Source organism: Tamandua tetradactyla, chromosome 3, assembly GCF_023851605.1.
Source record: "Tamandua tetradactyla isolate mTamTet1 chromosome 3, mTamTet1.pri, whole genome shotgun sequence".
In the NCBI taxonomy this organism is placed as follows: Eukaryota; Metazoa; Chordata; class Mammalia; order Pilosa; family Myrmecophagidae; genus Tamandua; species Tamandua tetradactyla.
In genome coordinates, this window is record NC_135329.1 from 61,815,766 (window position 1) to 61,843,003 (window position 27,238).

Sequence of the window (27,238 nt, forward strand, 5' to 3'; positions counted from 1 at the left end):
TTACTTTCTTTACTTTATTCTGCAAGAAGTAAACTCAACCAAGCTCTAGTTGTGGAATTTATTAACAAATTATGTGCTTAGGCCGCATGCACAGATAATGCTGTAATAAACACAAAACATAAACAAGTATTTTCCTTGGAAGAGATGTAGTAGGACTGGCAGAAAAAATTAAAAGGAGTCTTTGTGATTGGAAAATACTTGGTCCCCAAATTAAGGGGGCACATAGTTCCTGGAGTTATAGGCTACTTATAAAGATAAACTCATGATTGACAAACACAAGGAGTGGAGTTCCAGCTCTGAAAATACTTTTTTTTCTTTATCTCCTCCTTAAGAATTCATTAGGTAGAACTGGAATCACTCTCATCCTCCGCTGCTGTCCCAGTCAAAGGAAGAATTAAGCTTGTCTGAGAGACAATGTAACTAGTCAGGTGAAAGGAGTTAATTCCCTAAAGGGTGTATCCTGCCAAGAAAAAGGTGGAAGGTGCAAGGGTAGTTCAGTGGAAGAATTCTTGCCTGCCATGCAGGAGACCTGTGTTTGTTTCCTGGTCCAGACACTTCCCTGCAAAAGAAACAAACAAACAACAAAAAAGTTCCACACATTGTATTGCAATAACAGGATATTCACATAGAAAAACAATGAAATGTGACCACAGCATAAAGAGAAGATAAAAACATGAGGCCCAACTTAATGTGTAATCCTAACTTCAAGTAATTCAGGTATCAGGAAGTGGAAAACTGATGCAATTAAAGGCATCCAACAACCTCACCTCTGTCTCAACCATGCATCTATGAGGGAAAGTCTGCTGAAAGTAAAGGCACCACATCACTAAATGCTGGTGGGAAAGAACAGGCAGAAAAATCCCACATTCATGCCAGGATAGGAAAAGCACAGAATCTAGAGGCTTTATAGGAATGTGTATCAAAATGTTGGGTCTCACCCTCAAGGAAAATTGATACTGGCTACCCCTTCCTCCTGAGACATGGGCTGATCTGGTCTGTTATATCTGAGTGGGTTCTATTACATCTGGGATCGCATGCCTCAAAGAAAAAGACTCCATATAGCATGGCAAGTAACAAGAAATGAAAAATTCGGAACCAGTTAAACAGAAACTATATGCTACAGGTCAAGAATAATTCGAACTGAATGTCAAAGAACAGATAGAGAATAAAACCATCAAGCAAAAAAAAAATCTTAGGTTAAAGAGTGAAACAATCTCAGGATAAACTTATTAAAGAAATCAAATGCCTAGTGTTCTAGTTTGCTAGCTGTTGTAAAACAATATACCAGAAACAGAATGACTTTTTAAAAGGGGAATTGAATATATTGCAAGTTTACAGTTGAGGCTGAGAAAATGTTTCAATTAAAATAAATCTACAGAAATGTCCCATCGAACACATCCAAGTAAAGATACTTTGGTTCAAGAAGGCCAATGAAGTGCAAGGTTTCACTCTCAAGAAAGAATGTCCATGGTGAAGACAGTTAGGGCTTCACTGTCAGCTGGAAGGGCACATGGTAAACATGGAATTATCTGCTAGCTCTCTCTCCTGGCTTCCCGTTTCATGAAGCTCCCTGAAAGGCATTTTCGTTCTTCATTTCCAAATGTTCCTGCCTGATGGACTCTCTGCTTCTTGTGGCTATGATGTTCTGCTCTCTCCGAATCTCTCTCAGTCTCCAAAATGTTTCCTCTTTTATAGGACTTCAGAAAACCCACAAGGTCCACCCAAATGAGTGGAGACATGCCTCCACCTAATCCAGTCTGTGATCAACCACTCTGATTAAATCACATCTCCAGGGAAATGATCTAATTACAGTTTCAAGCATGCAATGCTAAATATGGATTATAAGAAACAGCTGCCTTTACAAAATGGGATGAGGATTAAAACATGGCTTCTCTAGGGTACATACATTATTTCAAACCAGCACACCTAAATATCGGAAAAAAAATTTTAAGTCATAATATGATATTTAAAGATATGGCCCATGCGAAGGACAATGCAGCACTTCAAATGAGATACAGAAGTTGAAACAACCATTTCAGGATGTTTGAACAACATGGAAAATCTCATGAAACTATAAATCAATGAGTTGAGGGAGGATATAAAGAAGACAATGGATGAACAAAAAGAAGAATTTAAAATTTTGAAAAAAATAAATCAAAGAACATATGGGTATGAAAGGCACCATTCAAGAGATAAGAAAAAAATTGAAACCTATAACAATATATTTGAAGAGGTAGAAAAAATGATTAGAGGAGTGGTGAACTGGACCTGTGAAATCCAATACATAACAGAAAAGAATGGAAAATACAAGCAGGGTCTCAGGGAATTGAATGACAATCTTAAGCACATGAATACATTGGGTGTCCCAGAAGGAGAAGACAAGGAAAAGGGAGGAGAAACACTAATGTAGGAAATAATCACTGAATATTTCCCATCTTGTATGAAAGACATAAAACTTCAAATACAAAAACTGTAGCATTCCCCAATTAGAGGAGATCAAATGGATATTCTCCAAGATGTTTGCTACTCAGATTGTAAAAATCAAAGAGAAGGAGAATTTTGAAAGCATCAAGAGAAAAGCAATTTTTTATATACAACAGTAGCCCAATAAGATCATGTGTGGGTTTCTCAGCAGAAACCATGGCAGTGAGAAGGCAGTGGTATGATGTATCTAAGAATCTAAAAGAGAAAAACTGCCAACCAAGAATTCTATATCCAGCGGGCCATGGTGGCTCAGTGGCAGAATTCTTGCCTTTTTGTCACAGACCTAGGCTCATTTCCAGGCACCTACCCATGTAAAAAAAAATCTATATCAAGCAATATTATCCTTCAAAAATGAGGGGGTGATTAAAATATTTATATAGACAATCATTCAGAGAATTTGTGAGTAAGAGACTGCTTCTACAAGCAATGCTGAAAGGATCACTACAAGCAGATAGTAAAATGCAGGGGAGAGAGGTCTGGAGAAGAGTGGAGAAATGAACACTATCAATAAGGTTAAAGGATGAAAAATTAGATATGACATACAAAAACCAAAATCCAAACTGCAGAAGTAAGTACTACCTCTACAGGAGTTAGGTTAAATGTTAATGGGTAACTCCCCAATCAAAAGACATAGACTGGCAGAATGAACTCAACTACAGGGCCGATCTATATGCTATCTGAAGGAGACTAATTTTAGACCCAAGAACAAAAAAATGATTGCAGGTGAAAGATTGGGAAAAGATATTTCATGCAAACAACAATCAGACAAAAGAAGTAAGTATATGAATACCAACAAATTAGCCTTCAAATGTAAAACAACTAACAGAGACAAAGAAGACACTAAATACCAATAAGAGGATCAATTCAACAAGAGGATATAACAATCATAGATATATATGCATCATGTGAGAATGTGAAGTACATGGGGAAATACTGACAACATTGAAGGGACAAATAGACATCTCTACATACTAGTTGGAGATTTCAATTCCCCACTCTCATCAATGGATAGAGCATCTACACAGAGGATCAATAAAGATAACTAGACTTAACAGAATTTTACACAACATTAAAACCCACAACAGCAGGATACACATTTTTCTCATGGACCATTCTCAAAGATTGACTGCTTGTTGAGTCACAATCTAAATCTCAATAAATTTGAAAAAAATTATTAAAATCATACAAAACACTTTCTCAAGTCATAAAGGAATGCAATTGAAAATTAATAACATGCATAGGAGCTGAAAATTTACAAATATATGGAGGCTATACAATACATTCTTTGAAAATAACTGGGTTAAGGAAGAATTACTAGAGAAATAGGAAAATACCTCTAGGGAAATGAAAATGGAAACACTACATTTCAAAATTTATGGAATTAAGCAGTGGCAGCATTAAGAGGGAGATGTGTTGCCTTAAATATCTATATTAAAAAAAAGAGGGAGCAAAAAATATAGAAATTAACTGTTCACTTGCAGTAACTAGAGAAAGAACAGCAAACTAAACCCAAAGCAAACAAAAGTAAAGAAATAATGAAGATTGAAATAAAAAAATATATAATTGAGAATATGAAAACAATAGAGAAAATTAAAAAAAAGAAGTGGATTATTTGAGAAAAATCAGTAGCATTTATGTACCATAACATAGGTTGATAGAAAAACAAAGGGGGCATGCAAATAAATAAAAAGAAATGAAAGAGGACACATAACTACTAACCCTGTAGAATTAAAAGTGGTAATGAGAGGATACTATGAGCTTCTACTATATGCTAATAAACTAGACATCATAGTTGAAATGGACAACATTCTAGGAAGACATGAATAACCATCACTGACTCTAAAAGAAATAAATGACTTCAACAAATCCATCAAAATTAAAGAGATGAATCAGTCATCAAGAAACTCCAGAAAAGAAAAGTGGAGGGTCAGATGACTAAACAGGTGATTTCTACCAGGCATTAAAGAAAGAATTAGTATCAGTCATTCTCAAACTTTAAAAAAATGAAGAGGAAGGAAAGCTATTTGTTCCATTTTATGAAACCAACCTCACCTTAATACCAAAGTCAGACAAAGATACTAAAATAAAATTACAAGCCAACCACTTTAAGGAACATAGATGCAAATATCCTAAAAAAAAATACTTGAAAATCGAATCCAGCAGCACATGAAAAGAATTATGCAATGTAACCAAGTGGGGTTTATTTCATGGGTGCAGGGTTGTTTCAAACTAAGAAAATCAATTAATGTAATACAGCTATCAACAAATCAAAGAAGAAAAACTAGATAATCATATCCATTGATGTAGAAAAGGAATGTGACAATATTTAACATCCTTACGTGAGGTAAACACTTGAAAGGACAGGAGTAGAAAGAAACATCCACAACATAACAAAGGGAATATATGAAAAATCCACAGCTAACATCATCCTCCATGTATAAAATTGAAAGCTTTCCCTCTAAGATCAGGAACAAGAGGCAGATGTGCACTGTTTCCACTGTTATTCAAGCCAGAACAATTAGGCAAGAAAAAGAAAGAAAAGGCACCCAAATTGACAAGAAAGAAGTAAAATATTCACTATTTGCACCTGACATGATACTGTATGTAGAAAATAGAAAAAATAGAACAATGCTACTAGAACTAATAAATTAGTTCCCCAAAACAGCAGGGTACAAGATCAACACCAACAATCAGTAGTGTTTCTATAAACTAATAATGAGCAACCTGAAGAGGAACACAGGACAACAATTCCATTTACAGTAGCTACCAAAAGAACCTAATATTGTGGAATAAATAACAGAATATCTATATGTAGAAAGCTATAAGGAATTGCTAAAATAAATTAAAGAAGACCTAAATAAATGGAAGGGCATACCATGGTCATGGTTTTGAAGACTACATATAGTTAAAATATCAATTCTACCAAAATTGATTTATAGATTCAATGCAGTGTCAATTAAATTTCCAAAAGCTTACTTAGTAGAAATAGAAAAGGTAATAACTAAATTTATTTAGAAAGGATGGGTGCCCCCAATAGCTAAAAATTACTTGAGAAAGATAAATGAAGTGGGAGGTGTCACACTACCTGACTTTAAAGCATATTGTGAAGCTACAGTGGTCAAAACAGCATGGTAATGGCATAAAGAGATATACTGACCAATTAAATTGAATAGAGTACCCAGAAATATACCATTTCATGTATGTACTATTGATTTTTAATAAGGCAATCAAGGCACCTCATCTGGAACAGAGTAGCATCTTCAATAAATAGCACTTGAAGAAGTGGATATCCATATACAAAAGAATGGAAGAGTATTCATATAAGATATCCTATATAAAAAATGAACTCAAAATAGAGGAAAGAACTGAATATTAATGTTAAAAACTTTCACAATAAAATATAGGGAGATATTGTAAAAATCTTGTAGTAGAAGCCAGTTTCCTAGACCTTATACCCATAGCACAAGCATTGAAAAAACAAATAGATAAAAATGGGAATTCCTCAAATTTAAAGATTTTTGTGCATGGAAGAACTTTGTCAAGAAAGTAAAAAGTCAACCTACACAGTATGAGTCAATATTAAGTAATCAATTTCTGAAAAGGGTTTAGTATTCAGAATATATAGAGTTTTCAACTCAACAACAAAAAGAAAAACAACCTAATTTAAAATAGGCAAATGACATGGAAAGACACTTCTTCGAAGAGGAACTAAAAATGGCTTAATGTCAAATGAAACATCATCAACTTCACTAGGTATAAAGGAAATGCAAACCAAAACCACAAAGAAATCACATCTGACATCTCCTAGAATGGCCATTATCACAAAAAAAGGAAATGGCAAGTGTTGGAAAGAATTTGGAGGGAAAGGCACATTTATCCACTTTGGTGGGAATGTAAAATGTAGCAATATTCTGGAAAGTGGTTTGGAAGTTATTCAAGAAGCTAAGTATAGAATTACTATATGATCCAGAAATGCCATTACTAGGTATATATTCAGAGGTCCTGAGGGCAAGGACACAAACAGACCTTTGCTTACCAATGTTTATAGCAGTCTTATGTATAATTGCCAAGAGATGGAAACAGCCCAAATGTTGCTCAATGGATGTGTGGTTGAACAAGCTGTGATATATACAGACATATGATTGAATATCATGCTACTGTTAAAAAGAATGAATTCATGAAACATGTAGCAACTTGAATAAACCTTGATGACATCATGCTTGTCAATTTTCCCTGAAACAAAAAGGACAAATACTGTATGGTATCTTAATATGAATTAACTTTAGTAAGTAAACTTTGAGAATTGAAGTTAAGAACAGAGGTTATCAGAACATAGAAATAAGTTAGAGATAGGACAATTGGTGCAGAAAGAATATAGACTGTGCAACAGGACTGATTGTAAAAATTCAGAAATGGAAAGCACAATACTATGTAATAGTAGCACAATAACATAAGCACACCAGATAAAGCTGAATGTGAGCATGATTGAGGGAACATGATGGTGACCCATATAAATCCAGAAGGAAAGCTAGAGGATAATGACTGAGATGATATAGGTTACAAATGCCTAGAGTGGACTGTTCTAGTTTGCTAGCTGCGGGAGTGCAATATACCAGAAATGGAATGACTTTCAAAAAGGAGAATTTAATGAGTTGCTAGTTTACAGTTCTAAGGCTGAGAAAATTTCCCAATTAAAACAAGTCTATAGAAATACTTCGGTTAAAGGAGGATGATGAATTTCAGGGTTTCTCTCTCAAATGAGAAGGCACATGGCGATCACAGTCAGGGCTTCTCTCTCATCTGGGAGGGCACATGGCAAACATGGCATCATTTGCTAGCTTTCTCTCCTGGCTTCCTTTCATGAAGCTCCCTGAGAGGCGTTTGCCTTCTTCACCTCCAAAGGTCACTGGCTGGTAGACCCTCTGCTTCTCGTGGCTATGCCATTCTCTGCTCTCTTAGAAATCTCCCTCACACTCCAAAATATTTCCTCTTTTATAGGACTCCAAGAACTAATCAAGACACACCCAAATGGGAAGACACATGCCTCCACCTAACCCTGTTAAACAACCACTCTTGTTTAAATCACATCTCCATGGAAATGATCTAATTGCAGTTTCAAACATGCAACGCTGAATAGGGATTAGAAAAAAAATGGCTGCCTTTACAAAATGGGATTTTGATTAAAACATGGCTTTTCCAGGTTACATGCATCCTTTCAAATGAGCAGATAGACCATGATCTTGAAGAATGTACAAATAAAAAGACATTTTCGTAATTGAGATGAAATGAATGTCAAATTCATTTCTGAAATTCAACGTCAAATTGCAGGGTGTTAAAAATAAATGGCATAAGGAAAAATGTACCATCAATGCAATCTAGGGTCTATAGTCAATTGTAATATTGTAATATTCCTCCACTGAGTGTAACAAAGTCATTATGTCAAAACTAAATGTCCACAGACAGACTAGTATGGATTCTTGTGAAGGAAATATCTTCATATATACTATGCTGGTAAAGGAATATTTATACACTTATATTGTACTGCATAATGTAAGAATAAAAGTATTTAAAAAATGAACGGAGAGAAACAAGTGCTACAGAGAATGTGGAGGAAAAGATGTACATATTCACTGTTGGAAAGGAAACTGACAGTTGCAGCCCCTTGGAGGGCAGTGTGATGATTCAACAGGAGGCTAGGAGTGGGTTAACTAACCATGGATCCTGATACCCCATTGCTGAATATTTACCTGGAAAAACTGAATATGGAGATATGTATGCACATTTGCACACTGGTGCTTGTGGCAACAGTGTTCCTAATCCACAATGGATGGGGGTGGCATAAGGATACAATGACTGACGAATGGGCAAGGGAAATATGGTATACACATATAATTGACTATTGTGAAGCCACAAATACAAATGAAGTTGTGAGGCACACAACTTGGTATATGGACCTTAAGAGCTGTATGTTGAATGAAATGTCAGGAACAAAAATATAAAAAACTGGTAAAATGAATATAAGAGCATGGGTTATCAGGTTGGGACCTATTGTAATGGGTCCTAGATTGTAAGTTCTTACAGTAGAGACGTATATTCAGGGGTTGTAACTGTTATTTCAAAATTCTGAGATACTGAGCTATTTGTTTATAACCTGGTTGATCCTAGAAAATTTAGGTATTTACATGACAACTGAGATAAAGAGTTAGAGCTGTGAAGCTATGAAAGTCAGAAGTACCCAATTGAGAAACTGTTCTAAAAGTTGAAAAATTATCAGACTTAGCATAGAGCTATAAATGAAGCTTATGAGCATAGGACTAAGGAAAATAAGAATACAGGGTAAAGATGGATATCATCCATATTTTTAAACTTCAACCCTGTATGATACCAAAGGGAGAGATGTTTAGTTTATTTGGTTCAAAATTTGTATTTGGGGTAGTGCATTGATTAATTTAACCTGTATGGTTAGTTCAGTTGAACACCATAAGTAAATAGAATCTTGAATAGGGCATGAGATTTTGTTGGCTTTTTCAAGATTACTTGGATGCTCCGATATATCCCAGAGTATTATGGGTATTGATTAAAGAAGTAATAGCAAAGTTCCGTTGGGGGATTGGGGAGAGAGCGGGAAATATTCATTTCCCCATTTGAGGAATTTCTGATATTCTCACAAGCAGTGGGAACAAACAAATCAATAGGCCAAGCCCTTGATCTTGGGATTCGCCTTTGTGAAACCTATTCCTGCAAAGGATAGGCTACATTTCTTTAAAATTAGGCCTAAGAATCACCCCAGTGAAACTCTTTTATTGCTTAGATGTGGCCTTTCTCCCTAAGTCAACTCAATGGGTAAATTCACTGCCCTCCCCATGATGCAGTACCTGACACTCAGGGATGTAAATTTCCCTTGAAATGTGGGACAGAATTCCAGGGGTCATCCAGACCCAGCATCAAGGCGTTATGAAAACCTACTTGAACAAAATGGGGAGAGAACAATGAGATGCAGTAAAGTTTCAGTGGTGGAGATATTTCAAGCTGAGTTCAGAGGCTATCCTGGAGGTTATTCTTTTGCTTTATATAGATAACTCTTTGTGCTCATGGTGAGTACATGGTATAGGAGATACTGCAAGGAAGTACTTGACACATTTGAGTTGTGTTCCTGTAGGATTGATTCCTTAAGATGTTGCCTAAAGACTTAGCTTTTTCAGTGAGAGTGTGATTTGTAAACCTTGTGTCTGGTGCCTATTTGTCCAAGGTATAGACAGATGAGTACAAAAATATGGGTAAAAATGAATAAATGTTACAGGGATAAATGTAAAATAAATTGAGTAGATGGGAATTCTAGTGGTCAATGAGAAGGAGGGGTAAGGAAACTGGTATGTATGAGTTTTTCTTTTTTCTTTTATTTTTTATGCTGGAGTGACACAAAAGTTCTTAGAAATGATCATGATGATGAACACACAACTATGTGATAATATTGTGAACCATTGATTGTACACCATGAATGGAATGTGTGTGTGTGCAGATTTGTTAATAAAATATTTTTTAAACTGTTGTTGATATGTCAAAAAACTAATCCAAATGCCATTTTTGCTTAATGTTTAAAACACTTACTGCCAAGATCAGAGCCATATATTATTCTACAAGGATGCACAATAAAGGGAAATCTGTTTGGGCCAATACACAAGTCTCTCTTGCAGAGAGGAAGGAAAGGGATCAAATATGTGGGGCATTAGGTCACACTACGCATAGGGCCTGGCTCAGTAATAAGTGCAGAGGGATGTTTTGGAATGAATGACTTTCTGGCAAATTCCATGCTTCCTTTTTATCCAACAAACATTTCATGAAAGACTGGATTGTGCTTAACTGCATGTATTTTATTTATTAGTAAATGCAGAAATAGTAACAATTATGCACTCTCTTATTTATATACACATGGACCTATTGTCTATTTATAATGAATAACTATAAAACACAAAGTGGCCAAGTGGCACTCTTGATTTTCAGTTCAATTGAGCCACTGTTGTGTCTTCTTCTAGGGACACTCAATGTTTTCAGAATAAACACTGTAAACCAGTAGTGTGTAAGGTTTCAGGTAAAAAAAACAGCAAAATTTTATAGTTGATCACTAGGGATGATAATTAATGGTGCCAGCTGATCTCCACACCTTGATTCCTGGACCAATAAATCCTGGCTGTGGGAGACTCAGTATCAAATTTTGGATGCTCTCTCAGAATATACACAGCCTGCTAGTTGGCACATTATTGGGTCTTAAGAAGGCCATTCCACCATTCTAACAATCCAGTTGTCTCTGGCTGATATGAAACATGGTAAATCAATAAAATTCCATGAGCATGTGTCCAAACCCTATGAAGTGTGTTCCTTTATCAGAAGCAATGCTGTCTGGAAGAGCATGGAGGTGGATAAGGCATTCCATAAGTCCACAGGTGGTAGTTTTTTAAGGAAGCATTGCATGCAGGAAACACAAACCCATATCTGGAGTATGTCTTTATGCCAGTTGAACAAGTCAGTGCACATCTGGCCAGTTCTCCTGCCAAGCCAAATGAACACCCAGCTGCAGTGCTAGAATTTCCAACCACTGGGGGGATTTTCACTCATCACTGTCCTTCAGGGACTTCCCAGAAAGCGGCTGTAATGCTGCATCTCTAAGCTTGCAGATGATGCCTCCATATTGTGAAGAATCGTCTATAAACCAGGACCAAGTCTTCTCTTTCTCAATCAACATTTGGGTGTGAGGAGGTACCCAAAAGGCCATAGCTCTATGCTGGGTAAGAGAAGTCAATGTAGCAGAATTTGTGGGGGCCCTGTTCATGTGGACCACTTACTCTTGTCACTTACCTAGCCTTTAGGATCTGCTGAAACATTATCTGTCATATACCATTACCACTTTATAATGGAGAGTTGCAATGCATGTCCAAATTTATGGCTCCGTTAGTCTGAAATTGCAGCACTCCATAGGCAACTAAGTTATCATTGAAAATTGATGGGCCACAGATAAGCATACAATCTCTATCAAGGCCCATTAACAGGCTAAACACTGCCTCTCAAAAGGACACTGGTTATCTGCAGAGGGTGTCAATTCTTTATACCAAAATTCTAAGGGTTTGCATTGTTTTTCTTCCTTTGCGGCCTGCCAAAGGCTTCAGACAGCATCTCTATTTGCCCCTGATATTTCCAGTACCAATATATCTTCTGGATCATATGGCCCAAGGGGCAGACCATCTTGTGCAGCCACCTGGACTTTTGAAGAGTCTCTTGCTCTGTTCCCATTCAAAACTAGCAGCTTTTCTGTTCACTTGGTAAATGTGCCAGAGTACTGCACTCCAATTAGGAAAACGGTGTCTTCAAATCTCAACAGGGCAACTAGGCACAATACCATATTTTGGGCTCAGGAGGGGCCTGATGCAGCAACTTATCCTCCATTTTAAAAGGGATAGATTGACATGACTGTCACTGAGGGACAATAAGAAATTTCAATGATGTAGAAGTTCCTGTATTCTTGTTTGAATGATATTCAGCCTCTGACAAATAAAGGCCTTACCAATATGTCTGGAGTAGTTGAAAATTCTTTCTGATATGTCTAATCCACATGATATCATCAATATAGTTGACCATCTTAGTATCTTGTGAGGGGGAAAATGGTCTTGATCCATTCAGACAAGATTATGACAAGGTGCAGCACTCACTAGGTCTCTTATACATGCTTCTGCAGATTAATATACTGTTGATTCTGTGCTGAGGATAGCTCTATGTCCTCAGGGGTCACTATCAAGGAAATTTTTATGAAAAAACACTTTAAATCCAATGGAGAAAACTCACATCACTTTCCATGAGAGTGTCTCCTCTAAATCTATCCCTAAAGGCTTGTGAATACTATAAAGACTTTTGGAAAATATTTGAGGGAAATTTCTGAACAGTACAACTCTTCTTGGAATACAAACAATAATGGAAAGCCCATGAGTGAAGCTAGCCTTGAAGGAATGCATTTATGTGTTCACTGTCACATAGATGTGAGCCCAATTGAGTGTGATAAGATTAATTCACAAATTCATTCTAATCATCTAAACAAAACAGATTTTATGGGCTAAATGGTCCAGGGGACCACAAAAAGGGTCATACAGGCAACTAGATAATATATCTTGCTTGCACTGCAACAGAAGTCAGTGTCTGGACTCACACAGCCATCCCTTCACAAGTATTTCCCATAAATCTACGAGTCAGGGTCCTCATCAGATGCAGACTGGGCTGCAGATAAAGCTGGTTCTTGGAATTGCCTCACTTCTACAGAGTGAGGGTTATTTGTTATGTCAGTATCAGCCCTGATGCACCCCACCTGCTGAAGCCCCTACTGGGCTGGGGGATCCAATTTCTACAGTAATGACCAGTGGTAAAGCAGAAGGAAGGGATGTCACAAGCCCTGGACCTGATTACTGCAATTGAACCTGGGACAGACACCTGGAAACAGGAAACATTCTGAGTCACCCACTTCATAGAAGTCATTTTCATTACACAATCCCCAAATCCTAGGAGATGCTCAGAGCTGATATCTCCCACAGGAGGAGGATGCACCAACATTATTCAAAAGGAAAAAGAAAACCTTTCCCTTTATGTATGTGTGACATAATTGTATCATCCCATCTAATAGCATCAGAATTTACAAGAGATATCAAATAATGACAGAGCCCTGGTCCTTTATGCCACAAAGGATGAGGTTGCTCCTGAGGCCATGTGAGCTTTTCCTTCATCCTCCTCCTTCCATCTGAGGGCTTCAAGTCCAACATTAGGGTAGGAGAAGGTTGTTTGATTGCCATTTTCAGGAGATTAGTTTAAGCTAATTGGCTTCACATAATTGGCTGAAAATAGATTTGTTCACACTTCTATCCAAAAACAGAAGGACAGGGAAAATATGTGTATTTGTATGTGTATATCTGTAGATGCACTTAGTAATATTTTTAAAAGCACAAACAAACAAACTGCACTTTACTAAAAACTTGGATAGGTAATGGAATTCTTAGCAAAGAAGCAGTGGTCATTTTCTGGAGTTTACATGTTGGGGAGTGTCCTGATTTGAAATGATGTATGGACCCTTGAAAAGCCATGTTTTAATCCTATCCCATTTTGTAAAGGCAGTCGTTTCTTCTAATCCCTACTCAGTATTGAATGTTTGAAACTGTAATTAGATCATCTCCTTGGAGATGTGATTTAATCAAGAGGGTTTGTTAAGTGGATTAGCTGGAGGCATGTCTCCACACATTTGGGTGGGTCTTGAGAAGTTTCTGGAGTCCTATAAAAGACTAAACATTTTTGAGAATGAAGGAGACTCAGAGAGAGCACAGCAAAACAACATAGCCATGAGAAGCAGAGTCTGCCAGCCAGTGACCTTTGGAGATGAAGAAGAAAAATGCATCCTGGGGAGCTTCATAAAACAGCAAGCCAGGAGAAGGAGCTAGCAGATGATGCCATGTGTCCTTCCAGATGAGAGATGAACCCTAACTGTGTTCACCATGTGCCTTTCCAGATGAGAGAGAAACTCTGACTGTGTTTGCCATGTGCCTTCTCACTTGAGAGAGAAACCCTGAACTTCATCAGCCTTCTTGAACCAAGGTATCTCTCCCTGTATGCCTTTGATGGGACACTTCTATAGACTTGCTTTAACTGGGACATTTTCTCAGCCTTAGGACAGTAAACTAGTAACTTATTAAATTCCCCTTTTTAAAAGCCATTCCATTTCTGGTATATTGCATCCCAGCAGCTAGCAAGCTAGAATAGATTTTGGGATTGGAGAGTGGGGTGCTTCTGAAGTTTGCAGACACCAAACACGTTGGAATGCCTTTTGAAATGGATAAGGGGAAGAATCTGAAGGAGTTGTGAGAAGCCTGATAGAGAAGGCCTAGAATGTTTTGGCATTGAAAGCCAGCGAGAGTGCTGTGGTACATGTATAAACAGGGTCACTGCCAGTCTGGACTGTAGGGTTCCGAGAAGGGACACATTGGAGGAAAAATAACTTCAGAGGCAAAACCGTGGAGGCTGAGGTCTGAAGTCAAGAAGCCTCAGGCGAGGAGAACAGACACACCCAAGCCCATGGAGAGGGTGGGTTTGCCCCAAAGGCAGACGATGGGGCTTCCACCTCATTGCAGTGAAAGAGTCATGCCACCTCAGGCCTTGGAGAGGATGAACCACATTAGTTGGGGGTTTGGGAGGGCCTGGCTGCCACCATATGTGGGGTTGATCCTGTGCCACAGAGATGGCAGAGAGCCCGGGTGCAGCCCTAATGCTTGGAGAGGATGGACCCGAGAAAAATGTTGTCTCCCAATGTCTCCCAAGGTTGCATTGGAAGAGAGGCAGGTCTCTGTGTAGGGTTTTGGAAAGGGTGGGACTGCTGCTTTCTAAAGCCCCAAAGATAAATTATTCAGAATTTGAAATCTAATGGACTTTGCCCTATGGGTTTTCAAAACACTTGTGTCCAGTGATCGCTGTGTTCCTTTCTCCCTATGAAAATGTGTATATATATCCCATGTCTGTTCTTCCTCTGTATGTTGGCAGCAAATAACATCTTCTGAGTTTTATAGGACCAGAGCCAGTGGAGAGAATTTTGTCTTAAGACAGACCATGCTTGTAACTTGGAGATTTTTTAATGGTTATAACCTTGTATTGTATTTGTAATGTTACTGAAACAGTTTAAGGTTCTCTGAAATTGTTATTGAATGAATGTATTTTGTATATGGGGAAATCATGTCTTTTTTAGGGTCCAGAGGGCGGAATGTGCTGGTTTAAAATGTTGTATGGACTTAAGAAAAGATGTGTTTTAATCTTAATCCCATTTTGTAAAGGCAGCCATTTCTTCAAATCCCTATTCAGTATTGAATGTTTGAAACCATAATTAGATCATCTCCCTGGAGATGTGATTCAATCAAGAGTGGTTGTTATACTGAATTAACAGGGAGCAAGAAGAGGGAATACCAGGCAAGAGCAGGAATTTCCTCCCCAGCCACTCTACCACCTGCCTTTGGAGCCTCTCATCTCTCTTGAGATGATCATGACATTTTACTTATTGTTCTGTTTTTTCATATATTGTATTGATTGATGTGTGATAATTCATCCTTGCATCTCTGGAATAAATGCCAACTGTTTATGATACATAATTAATTTTAAACATTACTCTATTTTTCTACCTTGTATTTATTTTTGAAGATTTCCTTCCCATATGCAGACAATATATTGATATGTTCTGTTCTTTTGTTTGGATGATGTGTTCTAGCTGTAGAGTCAGCAAAATATGGGCCTTATTTAATGACTGGGGAACTGTTTCTCTTCTATTTTTTGGAACAGTTGCTCCAAATATGGACGAATGATTGATTCATTCCACTTTGAAAGATGGATAGAGTACAGCTGTGAATCTATATTGACCCATGACTTTTATTTATGATTATTGATGCCATATCTTCATCTGTTCTGTGTCTTTTCAGATTATGTACACTTTTTGAATTCACTTTCATCATATTTGGTATTTCTAGCAATTTTTCAGGTCCATCTAGTCTTCAAATTTTGACTTGCAATAACTCAATATATTCTTGATATTCATTGTCATTTCTATTATGTTTTCACACATTTTCTTCATTAGATGTGCAGATTGTCTTCCAGTTACCTTCACCACAACTGCCACTGTGTTTTAGGAAATTATTAGGTTAAACTCCTCTCAAGAATGTTCTAATGAGCTCAGTCATGAACTTGTATCTGGGCGATAAAGCTGAGGTTAGGAAAATGAAAGTTCAGTCCTAGAGACACCCTCTCTAGAACTAAGTTTTTGCTGAAAGAGAGAAGCACGCTGAAATCCTCAAGACTTGTCAGTCCTCATTTGGAATCCTGAGCTCATGAACCAAAAAGACAGCCATACCCAAGACAGACCCTCACTTCTACAAGTAGGCTTTGAACAATGAAGGAATCATTACTTCTTGACCACATTCACTCTGGACTAAGGCTCAGAGCTATCTTCTGGTCATGATGTAAACTTCATATCCAGATCTTCCTTAGAAAAAAATATCTCTTATGTTCTTTAATTGGTGTATATTCTATCACTGAGTTTAATTTTGTAAGTCATTTTCCTTTTATTCATTTTATTTTTTGTTTTCATGACATGATCATATTTCATATTTTTCCATGTGAGTATCCCATTATTGCAACACCATTTGTTGATTTTTGTTCGTTTTGTTTATTTGCTTGTTGCTTTTTTTTAATGATGAGTGTATTGCCTGGAATTGTAACCGGGTGTCCTACATGATTGGCAAGAATTCTACCACTGAACTAGGCTTTCACTCAACTCATTTTATTTTGTATCAAGCATTTGCTGATTAGAATACTAAACAGAATCTCAACACATCTATATGCCTTAATTTATTTATATTTTAACCTATTTAATGTTGTTTAAGTTGTTTCCAATTTATGGGCATTGCAATGCAATCTGAAACTAATCTTTTATGTCTAGTAGCTCAGAAAAATATTGTTCTGGGTCTTAAGTGTACAACAACACAAACAGATCTGGAAAATTGCAGAGTATCAGTACGTATTCAACACATTACAGAAATGTTACACTGGAGCAAAAAAATAACAATAACAAATACGGAGAGAGAAAGTTGCTATAAAAAGTTTGTGTGTAAAGGCTGGAGGTTCCTATGTGCAGCACTCTGGGTACTTTCCCAGGGAACTATTATGTACATCGAATTCAGGTCAATGAGCAAGGTTTTGTGGCTATAAACATCAAATTTATGTCATTATACTGTGTTTTCCCATGTCCAGCTTATTTATCTGTGTGGGAAGATGATTTTCTTATACTAATTATGAAGAAATCTCAATGGAACTTAGAACACAGTAAATAAGTATATTTTAAATGAACTAGATATTTTAATACACAAAATTGAGAGAATTTTTATCATTTACACAAAAAACATTACTCTAGAGGCAAGTAAATTATAATTTCCACAGGGATATTGCCGTATCCACCTCTCATAGTCTCACTTCTGTCACTTGGAAGAGTGGAAAACATGGACCAGCAGGGGCATGTGAAATAGAAAATGCAATTTGCATGAGCATTGTCACTCTCCAGTATTCCAGTCCACATTTGCCTCTGTCTGGATTTCCTCTGAAAGTGAAAGGAACCATGACTTCACCCTGTGTGGTTGCCCCAAGAAAAATAAGGAAATCAGAACAGTATGCACAGGAGAAGGTTCTGTGGATCTACAACTTCCTGGTGGGAGGAAACAGGGAGGCTCAATCAGGAATCTCGTCATCTTCCCTCTGTCGCACCTTGTCCCTGTGCCCCATGGGAAGGATAGACTCCTTTGCCCACCTATTCTGGATTTCCCAGCAGGGGGATCTTTGTGTCTCCTGCCCTACCCGGGGCCCTCTGGTGTTTCCTAGTAAAGCAGTATGCACACCTCTGTTGTCATGTCTCACTGGTTCATATGTTAATGCACCTCAATCTGAAGAACACCCAGTGAGGCTGGCATGAGACCTGGTAGTTTTTCTCTCAGTGGTGTTGCCACCACAGTGGAAGCTGGAATTCAGAAAGTTCAAGGGACAAAGAGCCAGTTTTCTGACAGGAGATGTTCATGTTCCAATTATGCATCTTCATCCCTGGGAAGGATCCTTCTAGTTGCACCTGGATGCTCTCTCCTTAGACACAGGTAGCACCAAGGAGAATGTCATTTCCCAGTCATGGGTGCTGGGTGGGGTGGAAGATTCCAGGGAGGGCCTAGAACACCAGGTCCTAGCACACAACAGACAGGCACTGGTCTCCATGAGAGAATTTCACATCAGCTCCATCTGCAGAATCTTGTGGTTGTTTGGGTATGATTAGGTGCATAAGTTTGTTCTTTCTGATCACCGTGCCTGCTTCACCAAAACTAAATGGGTGGGACCTGTCACATTATTAATATGAAAATACAATAAAACTTCAGTGTAAAAGGAAACACAAATAAATGATTGATTAATTCATCTGAGAACAACTAAAATAAAAGAAAATTAAACATAAATGGAGAAGTGATACTCTTTGCAAAGGTGAAAAATAACCAAGTATTGTGAGTCTGCTATTTTTGTCCTCGATACTCTTCTGACTTATACATTGAAAACGTGCGCACCCTGTGAGACATAATTGTACCATACCACGTGATACATCAGGATTTAAGCACAGAGACCTGGTCCTGGATGACAAAGGACTGAGCCTGCTCCTGAGGCCATGCAAGGTTTTCCCCTCCTGCTTCTGTTCCTAATACCTGAGGACTGAAGCTGTACTTGGTGGAAGGTGGTTATTTTTCCTTGCAATTCTTGGGAGTGTGACATAAGAAAGTTAAAATTTCACAAAATCAGATGAAAGATTGTTTACACTTCAATCCAAATCCAGGACAAAGGTTAGGAAATTACATATATGTGTGTGTGTGTGCTTACACTTACATGGATGTGTGTGTGTGTGTGTATATATATATGCAGTAATATTTAAAATAACGCATAGAAAAAAACCTCTACTTTGAATCTGGGGTTGATCATGGAGACACTTAGAAAAGAATCAGTGGTGATTATCTGAGGATTATGGACTGCTAATCAAGAAGCTTTCTTTACCTTCTACTTCCAATAGAAGATGGGAGGAGACTGATTCCACCAAGGAAAGCATATCCAGAAACTCCATACCTCTCCTCACTGAGTAATAACAGCCCTAATCTGCAGAACAAGGGTTCTGAAATAAGCAACTGAAGACAAACTCTGCATGATCAGAAAAATCTGGGGATAAAACAAGAGGCAGGCAAGGGTTTATTCCAAAACTAGCACAGCCCGCCCTCTGGTGGTCATGAGTGTGTCCTGCAGCCCTGCCCCTTCTGTAACTGCAGGGGAGGTTTGTGTTTGGGCTCACCCTGACTTCCTCTCACTGCGTTTCTTGCACAGTAATAGGTGCCCATGTCCTCGGTGGTCAGGCTGCTCACTTTAAATAAGCTTCATTCTTCGAGGTGTCCCTGGTGATGCTGACTCGGGACTGAAGACCTGGGTTATAGTGTGTGCTTCCACTACTCCCTATATCACCAATCCACTCCAGCCCTTTTTCTGGAGCCTGGCGGACCCAGTCCACGCCTGTGCTAGTTAAAGAGAATCCAGAAACTGTGCAGGTGAGTGACAGGGTCTGCGATGGCTTCACCAGTCCAGGTCCCGACTCCTGCAACTGCACCTGGGACAGGACACCTGGGAACAAGGAGAACCCCAGTGAGTCGTGTACTCAGATCCATCCCCCTATAAACTTAATATCTGCATCCCTGAGATACTCACATTTGGAAGCTGCCACCAGGCAGAGAAAAAGCCACAAGGCTTTCATGTTCTTGTGGATGATGTCCATGATTCGAAGGAAATATTTTCCAGACTGAGGAGGAACCTGAATTTAAGTAAATTTGGGCTGTGGTTTCATATGTTGGCCACATGGCAATTTGCATTTGTGAGGTAACTCTGTTAGTAAAATAAAGGAGATGAGGGGAGGTCCTTATCTTAGTGTCAAAATGTGAGGGGATGCTGGCTGTACCCTAGGACAGCACAGTCCGCTTCTTGATGTGCCCCATCTACAATCCTTGTTTCTTTTACTTTCAAATAGAAAATGTGTTGAATGAGGAGAAAAATGGGTCCTATGATCAAGAATGGCTCTGAGAATATGGTCCCTGTGCCCCTTCTCTGAATGATTGTATGCATTTTGTTGTGTGGGTTTATTTACATGTATTCCAAGTATATCAGCTAAATAATATATTTGTATTCTCTGATCATATTAGCTATTATGATTAGTGGTTGATTTTTGAAGTATCAGTGGAAAGAAGGGGACTTCCTTCCACCTTATCCACTTTGTTTATGTAATTCCTCAGCTGTTACTTCATGTATGATGTTTTAGTAATTTGTCAGTGCAGCCATAATTATTCATTGCAGTTATTCATTACATAATCTCTCATGAGAGCCAGAAAAGACAAATGTGTGTCCTCACATCTCACCAATATGATTGTTAAGCATGACTTGCCCTGATTCCTGCATCTTTTATGGGATAAGCCACAAGCACTTACTTTCTATTTCTTCTCATGGAAAGTGAAAGGTTCTGATAGACCCATTTCTGCATATTTCTTTCTACCTTTTTGCATCATGAAAATACCTTGGAAGCAATGTATTGAAGCCTAGATATACAATAATAGTTGTTAAAGATTAAATAATAAATATGATAGGAAATTCATCTTTAGCCTGTTTTCAAGTTGGTGAGGTAGCAACATGATGCCAAATGATTTTATTTGGACACTAAAGTCATGAAGGTTTATAGTACTATTTTGAATTTAAGGACAACATAATATATGTTACAGGGTAAGTACTCTTGCATGAAGCATTCCAAAAGTTCATGCATGGAGGTGTTGTGAGGAGATGCAGGTCAGAAAATGAAGTCCACATTGTTAGGTTGGGGGAACAGGGAAGGTCACCATGATTCAAGCTAGGTAAAATGTGCCACCCCTTCTAGATGTCACCTAACTTCCTTGCTTAAAAACCACCCACACGAGGACCCAGCAGTGAACTCACAACTCCCTGTCTTGGTTTCTGTGAGCTCTGCCTGGGAGCACAGGAATGAACTTGCTCACTTTAAAGTTTTTTGGTCTTCCTCTTCTCTCTTTCATCTCTTAAACCTTGCACACATGAGGAATATTTTTTTTTCAGTTTCATGACACTGTGCTGAAGGTCAATCACATGCTTAATGGGTGACGTATGTCCACAAATCCATGTTAGGTGCACTGACAAGAAGGTTAACATTTGGTTACATGGGTGTACTTTGATGGACTTCTTGATATAATTTATGTTTCACATCATTTTACAGTTTCATTTATCAGGAAAATCACTTGAATATAGATGCAGTAATGAAATTTCACTTTAAGCCAAGGAACAGATTCAAGTCCAGCTTTACTGAAACCTGATGAGAGAGAAGTCTTAAAACAAATCCCCAAATGCTGAAAGGGAGCTCTCTAATACTACCTCCATAAAAGCCCTCACACTGGCCTCTGGATTCTGTGGTCCTGAGCTCCACCTGCACCTACCATGAGCCTTTACCATGGGTCCATGTTCCCAACCTCCAACCTATCACTCTTCCATGTATCTGGGTTGCATGTTCCAGAGCTCCCCCGACCTTTGCTGGTATTGGCCCCTGGACTCAGTCTTGCTGAACTCCCTGCTACTGCCTCTGTCTGGAAAACTGGGCTCAGAAGTCCACTACACCTGGTCCTCCAGTTTTGTAGTCCTGGGTACCTATTTCCATCCCTAAAATGTGAGGCCCACGTAGCATATATTTATGTTCCTGCACACTCAGGTTTTTGGTTGTCCATGGCAGTTGGACTGTCCTTTGCAGGTGTCATGGCCATGGGTGGCCAATCAACAGTTGTAGTTAGTATGACTGTAGTAGCTGCCAGTATCCGTAGTCACTTGTCAGGTTCCTCTGGTTTCAAAGTGCCCACTGGCGAGAACAACTGTGTATCAGGATAGGAGTAAAAACACACTCCCTTAAATAAGTCTCCAGGTGATAAATATCCCCTCCCATTCTCTGTCTTTACATTATCTAAGAGCTTTGGGATCATGCAAGCCCTCTGGAGACCACACTACATGGGAACTTTGGGTCCTCCACAATGTCTGACTCAGTCATACAGGGACGTGTCCTTGGCCATCAGAGGATACATTTGTGACACAACCTGTTCAAGAATTTATCTCTTGAGATGATGAACCAGCATTTCACAGAGTCTTTATAGTGTGTGTTAATTCTGTCATTCCAGATCCTGCCTACCATGAACCTGTTGTAAGTATCCCATCAAGTAGCTATGGAAGTGGATTCTAGAATGTTTCATCCCAAGTCCTGGGCCCCTTCAAATGGCCCATGACAAATGTGCTCTAGCCAAGGCTAAGGTTGAGAAAATAAATGATCTCCAAGGAGTGGGAAGAGTATTATCATGAATGCAAATACCACACTGTTTGTATCATAGTCATGAACACTATTCATAGAGCAACATCAGGTTTAGGCCCCTTTAGTAATTATACAAGGGACCTGATTCATCAGACATATGGATGCAATTATTGTAAGACCATATATTACTCTTCATAACCCCCCTATTGTGGCTGTGGCTGCAAATACCTGGATCAGGCACCACTGGAGAGCAAGTTAACTTGCTATCATTTACTCATAATTCTTCTGCTTGACTAGAATTTTGTGTTAGTAAATAACCTGGTAAACAGAAAGATTTCCTGGAGGCTAAAAGATAGTTTGCATTACTGTTCGCCTCATTTTAAAATTCACATACAAAAGCTTGTGAGTGAGGTGTCTTTGCAACAATTATTGTTAAGGAGCCAAAGCATGAGTAAGTTCAATTGAATGTAGAAGAGCAATGACCAAATAAGGACAAAAGGAGGTCTTTAAGGAAACTCATATGTAAAACACAGGATGGAAGTTGAGGGAAACCAGTAGACTTAAATCCAGTGTCGTATATTTCTGAACAACATTGTCAGCAACTATTTTGCAGGAGTTTGGTGCAAATTCTAATCCAAATCTTTAGAATGTCAAACTATTTATAACTGTGACTGAACCATCTTGAATCACCAAAAATTTTATGTGAGGATTAGATACCTTTCATACTCTCACTAATCATTATTTTTTATATAAAAAGGTTATATTCACCCTAGAAAAGAAGTTGTACTTTATTGCTGTTTTGATTTTCCTTTCCCTAATCCCTACTGATTTTTAACCTCTCTTCATTTGCTTGTTGATCATTTGGATACCATCTTTAGAGAATGACAATTGAAGCCTCTTTTAGTTTGCTGTTGCTGTTAAAAGACAATACACCAGAAATGGATTGGATTTATAAAGGGAAATGACTCAGTTATAAGTGTAATGTTCCTCAGCATAAAGGCATCTAACTTTCATCTAAGTTTCTGGTCACATGGGCAGGCACAGGGTAATTTTGCAGGACTTCACTCCTTCCTTCTGGGTTGCAATGGGTTTCATGGGATCTGTCCTTTCTGCACCTCCAAACATCTGGGTTTGAGCTGCTCTCTTCTGATCTCTCTCTTCTAAGCCACCAACAAATTAAATTAAATGTCACTTATAGTGGGAAAGCACTCCCCTTAGGAGATTGCAGATGTAAACAACTATAGATGAAATTCACATACTTCTGATTTATGTCTACAGCAGCAGAACCACTGGGCACCAACATCTGGCAAAGTTCACACCTGAGTGAACTGCTTCAAAGTCTGTTGTTCATTTTAATGGTCATTTTCTTTACATTGCTGTTAAGTTTTAAGAACGTGTGTGCTTATTTTTTACCTTTGCTTTTGATATCATATCAAGGATTCCTTTGAAAAATCTAAGTTAATTAAAGTCGAAAGTCAATCTGAATGTAGTGGAAGGTAATGATCCAGATTCCTTCTTTTGAATGTAGACATCAGTTGTCTCAACGTCCATTGCTGAAGAAACTACACTTTCACATTGAATGGCCTTCACAAACTTGCCAACAATAAATGGTAGCACAACATTATGAATGTAATCAAGAACTCTAAATTATACACTTGATTATGATTAAAAGTGAAAATATTAGATTGTATAAATGGTATCTATTCTAACTTATCTAATGAACTTCTCTATAAAAACAGTTTTTTAAAACAATGGACAAAAAACAGGTTATTTTCAGTCTCCCTATTTCATTCTAATGTTCTTTACTTCTATTATTTAACTTATGCCACACATCACCTTATGTTTTACTGCTGTGGTTTTGAATTAAGTTTTTAAAATGGGACTGTGAATGGTCTAAATTTCTTTTTGTTTTTCAGCACTTATGAATATGATGATGTTTCTTTGACTTCTAAATTAATTTGAGGATGAGGTTTTCTATTTCTGTGCTAAAATACAGAGGGATTCAATGAAGTTTGCATTTAATGTGAACATTGCTTTTGATAGTATTTGCACAAAATTTTAAATCTGTCAAATATTGAATGCCATTTGTTTATGTATTCTTCAATTTACTTTACTAAATTTTGTAGTTTTAAGTTACCAAACTTTATCTCCTTTGCCATATTTGTTAGTCATTTTTTCTCCATTACATGCTATTAAATATATAACTATTTTGTTAAAATCTTTTTCAAATTCTTGTTTGCTCAGTTTAGAAACACAATTTCTTTTTCTGCATTGATCCTGAAGCTTGCTCCTTTTGGGATTTTTAAAATTAATAGTAGTAACTTTATGCTGATTCATTTATATCTAGTAGCTTTTTATCAGTTATAGAGTTTATTTTCTTCATATTTTAGATTCCATTTATTTATTTTTTAGCTTGATTTATGCGAATAGAATGCCCATTGAAGTGAAGAATGGTAGTGGTGAAAGCAGATATCCTTTTCTTGTTCTTTAACTTAAGGAGAGGGCTTTAAATATTTTAGCATTGAATATGATATTAGCGTGTTTTTCCATAAATTTCCTTTACATAAATACCCCTTAACATTTCTAGGTTCAAGTGTTTTCATAAAAAATGTCTGTAAGATTCTGTCAAATTCTGTTTGTCAACTCAGACATTTTATTAATATAGTGTTATGCATTGAGAGGTTTAAAATATGTTTTTAGGATGGAACACCCCTGTCTTAAGTAACTACAGTCTACACTCCAGGTTTTATAAATACCCTACTGATAAAGTTTGGTTGTATTTTATTGAGGAATTTTGCATCTACATTCATAAGGGATATTAGTGTTTAGTTTTATTTTCTCATATTGTCTTTTCTGACTTTGGGATCAGGGCAATTGTGGCCTTGTAAGATATTAGGAAATGTCCATTTTCTTCTATTTTTGTAAGTCTTAGCCAAATTTTTAATTCTCTTCTAAATGCTTGACATAACTCACCAGTGGAGTCAGCTGATTTTGTACCTTTTGGGAAAGTTGTGCTTAATCAATCACTTTGATGATAAAGTTACATTGAAATATCTTATTACTTATTGGGTCTGTTCTGGTAATGGCATGCTTTAAGAAATTGACCATTTCATTATTTTTTCTAACTTTTATTGTGCAATTTTCACACTGACCCCTTATGATCATTTTTATTTCAGTAATGTTGACAGAAGTATAACACTTTTATTTGTCATCGTAATAACTCGAGTCTTTCATCTTCCTCATTTTCTTAGGCAATCAAGGTAAAAGTTTGTCCATTTTGTTGATTGTTTCCCACATATAGAAATTTTAGTCTTCAAAGTTTTCAATTTTATTCAGTTTTCTCATTCATTTATTTCTCTTCTTCACCATATTACATCTCTACATAAAATCATATTTGGTTAAGTTTGCAGTTATATTTGTAGTCACTTAGAGTGTTAATGTAAGTTACTGGTTTAAAGGATTTCTTTTCTTTCCTGTCACCATTTTATAGAGCCAATGCCAAGGACTGAACCTGAGAGGGAGCACCTAGAGAGAGTGGGACATGTGTCCAGAAGATTCATCCCCATTACCTTTGTGTCTGAATCCTTGATACACTGACATATGTAAGTTAACACCAAAAAATGTGGAACTGAAAGTGTTTAACATTTTTGTAAATTAGTCCAATGATTGCCAGCATATATTTTCAAAAGTGAGACCTGTCTTGAATATAAGTTAATGAGGGTTGAGTTTTCACTTGGCTATGTAATGGGTGATTTACATGCAGAGGTAGATTTTTACGTAAAGATTAAATGGAGGTAGCAGACATCCCTGTGTTGATGCTTTCATGGGAACAGGATGCTGGATGGATCCTTACTGAACAGGGACCAATCCCAGGTTTTCCTCTTTCCTAGCCCACACCTCTTCCTCCAGGACAGGAAATATCCTGAAACAGCTGGGGAGCAAGTCAGATTTACAGGAGGATCAAATATTATGCGGAACAGCATCAAGGTGTCTTCCAGGAAAACAAAGGCATACACACACTTGGTCCCAAGAATATGATGCTGTATGTTGAAAACCTGGAAAAATCCACAACAAAACTACTAGAGCTAATAAATGAGTACAGCAAAGTTGCAGGCTACAAGATCAACATTCAAAAATCTGTAGCATTTCTCTACACTAATAATGAACAAGCTGAGGGGGAAATCAAGAAATGAATCCCAATTACAATTGCAAATAAAAGAATAAAATACATAGGAATAAATTTAACTAAAGAGACAAAAAAACTATATAAAGAAAACTACAAAAAACTGCTAAAAGAAATCACAGAAGACCTAAATAGATGGAAGGGCATACTGTGTTCATGGATTGGAAGACTAAATATAGTTAAGATGTCAATCCTGCCTAAATTGATTTACAGATTCAATGCAATACTAATCAAAATCCCAACAACTTATTTTTCAGAAATAGAAAAACCAATAAGCAAATTTATCTGAAAGGGCAGGGTTCCCTGAATTGCTAAAAATATCTTGAGGAAAAAAACGAAACTGGAGGTCTCGCGCTGCCTGACTTTAAGGCATATTATGAAGTCACAGTGGTCAAAACAGCATGGTATTGGCATAAAGATAGATATATCAACGAATGGAATCGAATACAGTGCTCAGGTATAGACCCTCTCATCTATGGACATTTGATCTTTGATAAGGCAGTCAAGCCAACTCACCTGGGACAGAACAGTCTCTTCAATAAATGGTGCCTATAGAACTGGATATCCATACACAAAAGAATGAAAGAGGACCTGTATCTCACACACTATACAAAAGT

The 27,238-nt window shown here is 37.6% G+C and overlaps 1 long non-coding RNA gene and 1 gene segment (V, D, J or C); one reads left to right on the plus strand and one right to left on the minus strand.

The window, feature by feature from the left end:
* The window catches only part of LOC143676108 (uncharacterized), a 65,359-nt gene extending 39,323 nt beyond the window's left edge, over nucleotides 1–26,036 (plus strand). The window contains exon 4 of the long non-coding RNA XR_013171821.1: nucleotides 25,929–26,036. This is a non-coding gene — a long non-coding RNA (uncharacterized LOC143676108). The remainder of the gene's footprint in view (nucleotides 1–25,928) is intronic.
* Nucleotides 19,406–21,155, minus strand: LOC143676107 (immunoglobulin heavy variable 4-39-like). The segment is given in 3 exon segments: nucleotides 19,406–19,722; nucleotides 19,807–19,909; nucleotides 21,076–21,155. Coding segments are annotated over 2 exon segments (324 nt in total).
* Nucleotides 26,037–27,238: the final 1,202 nt, after the last annotated feature.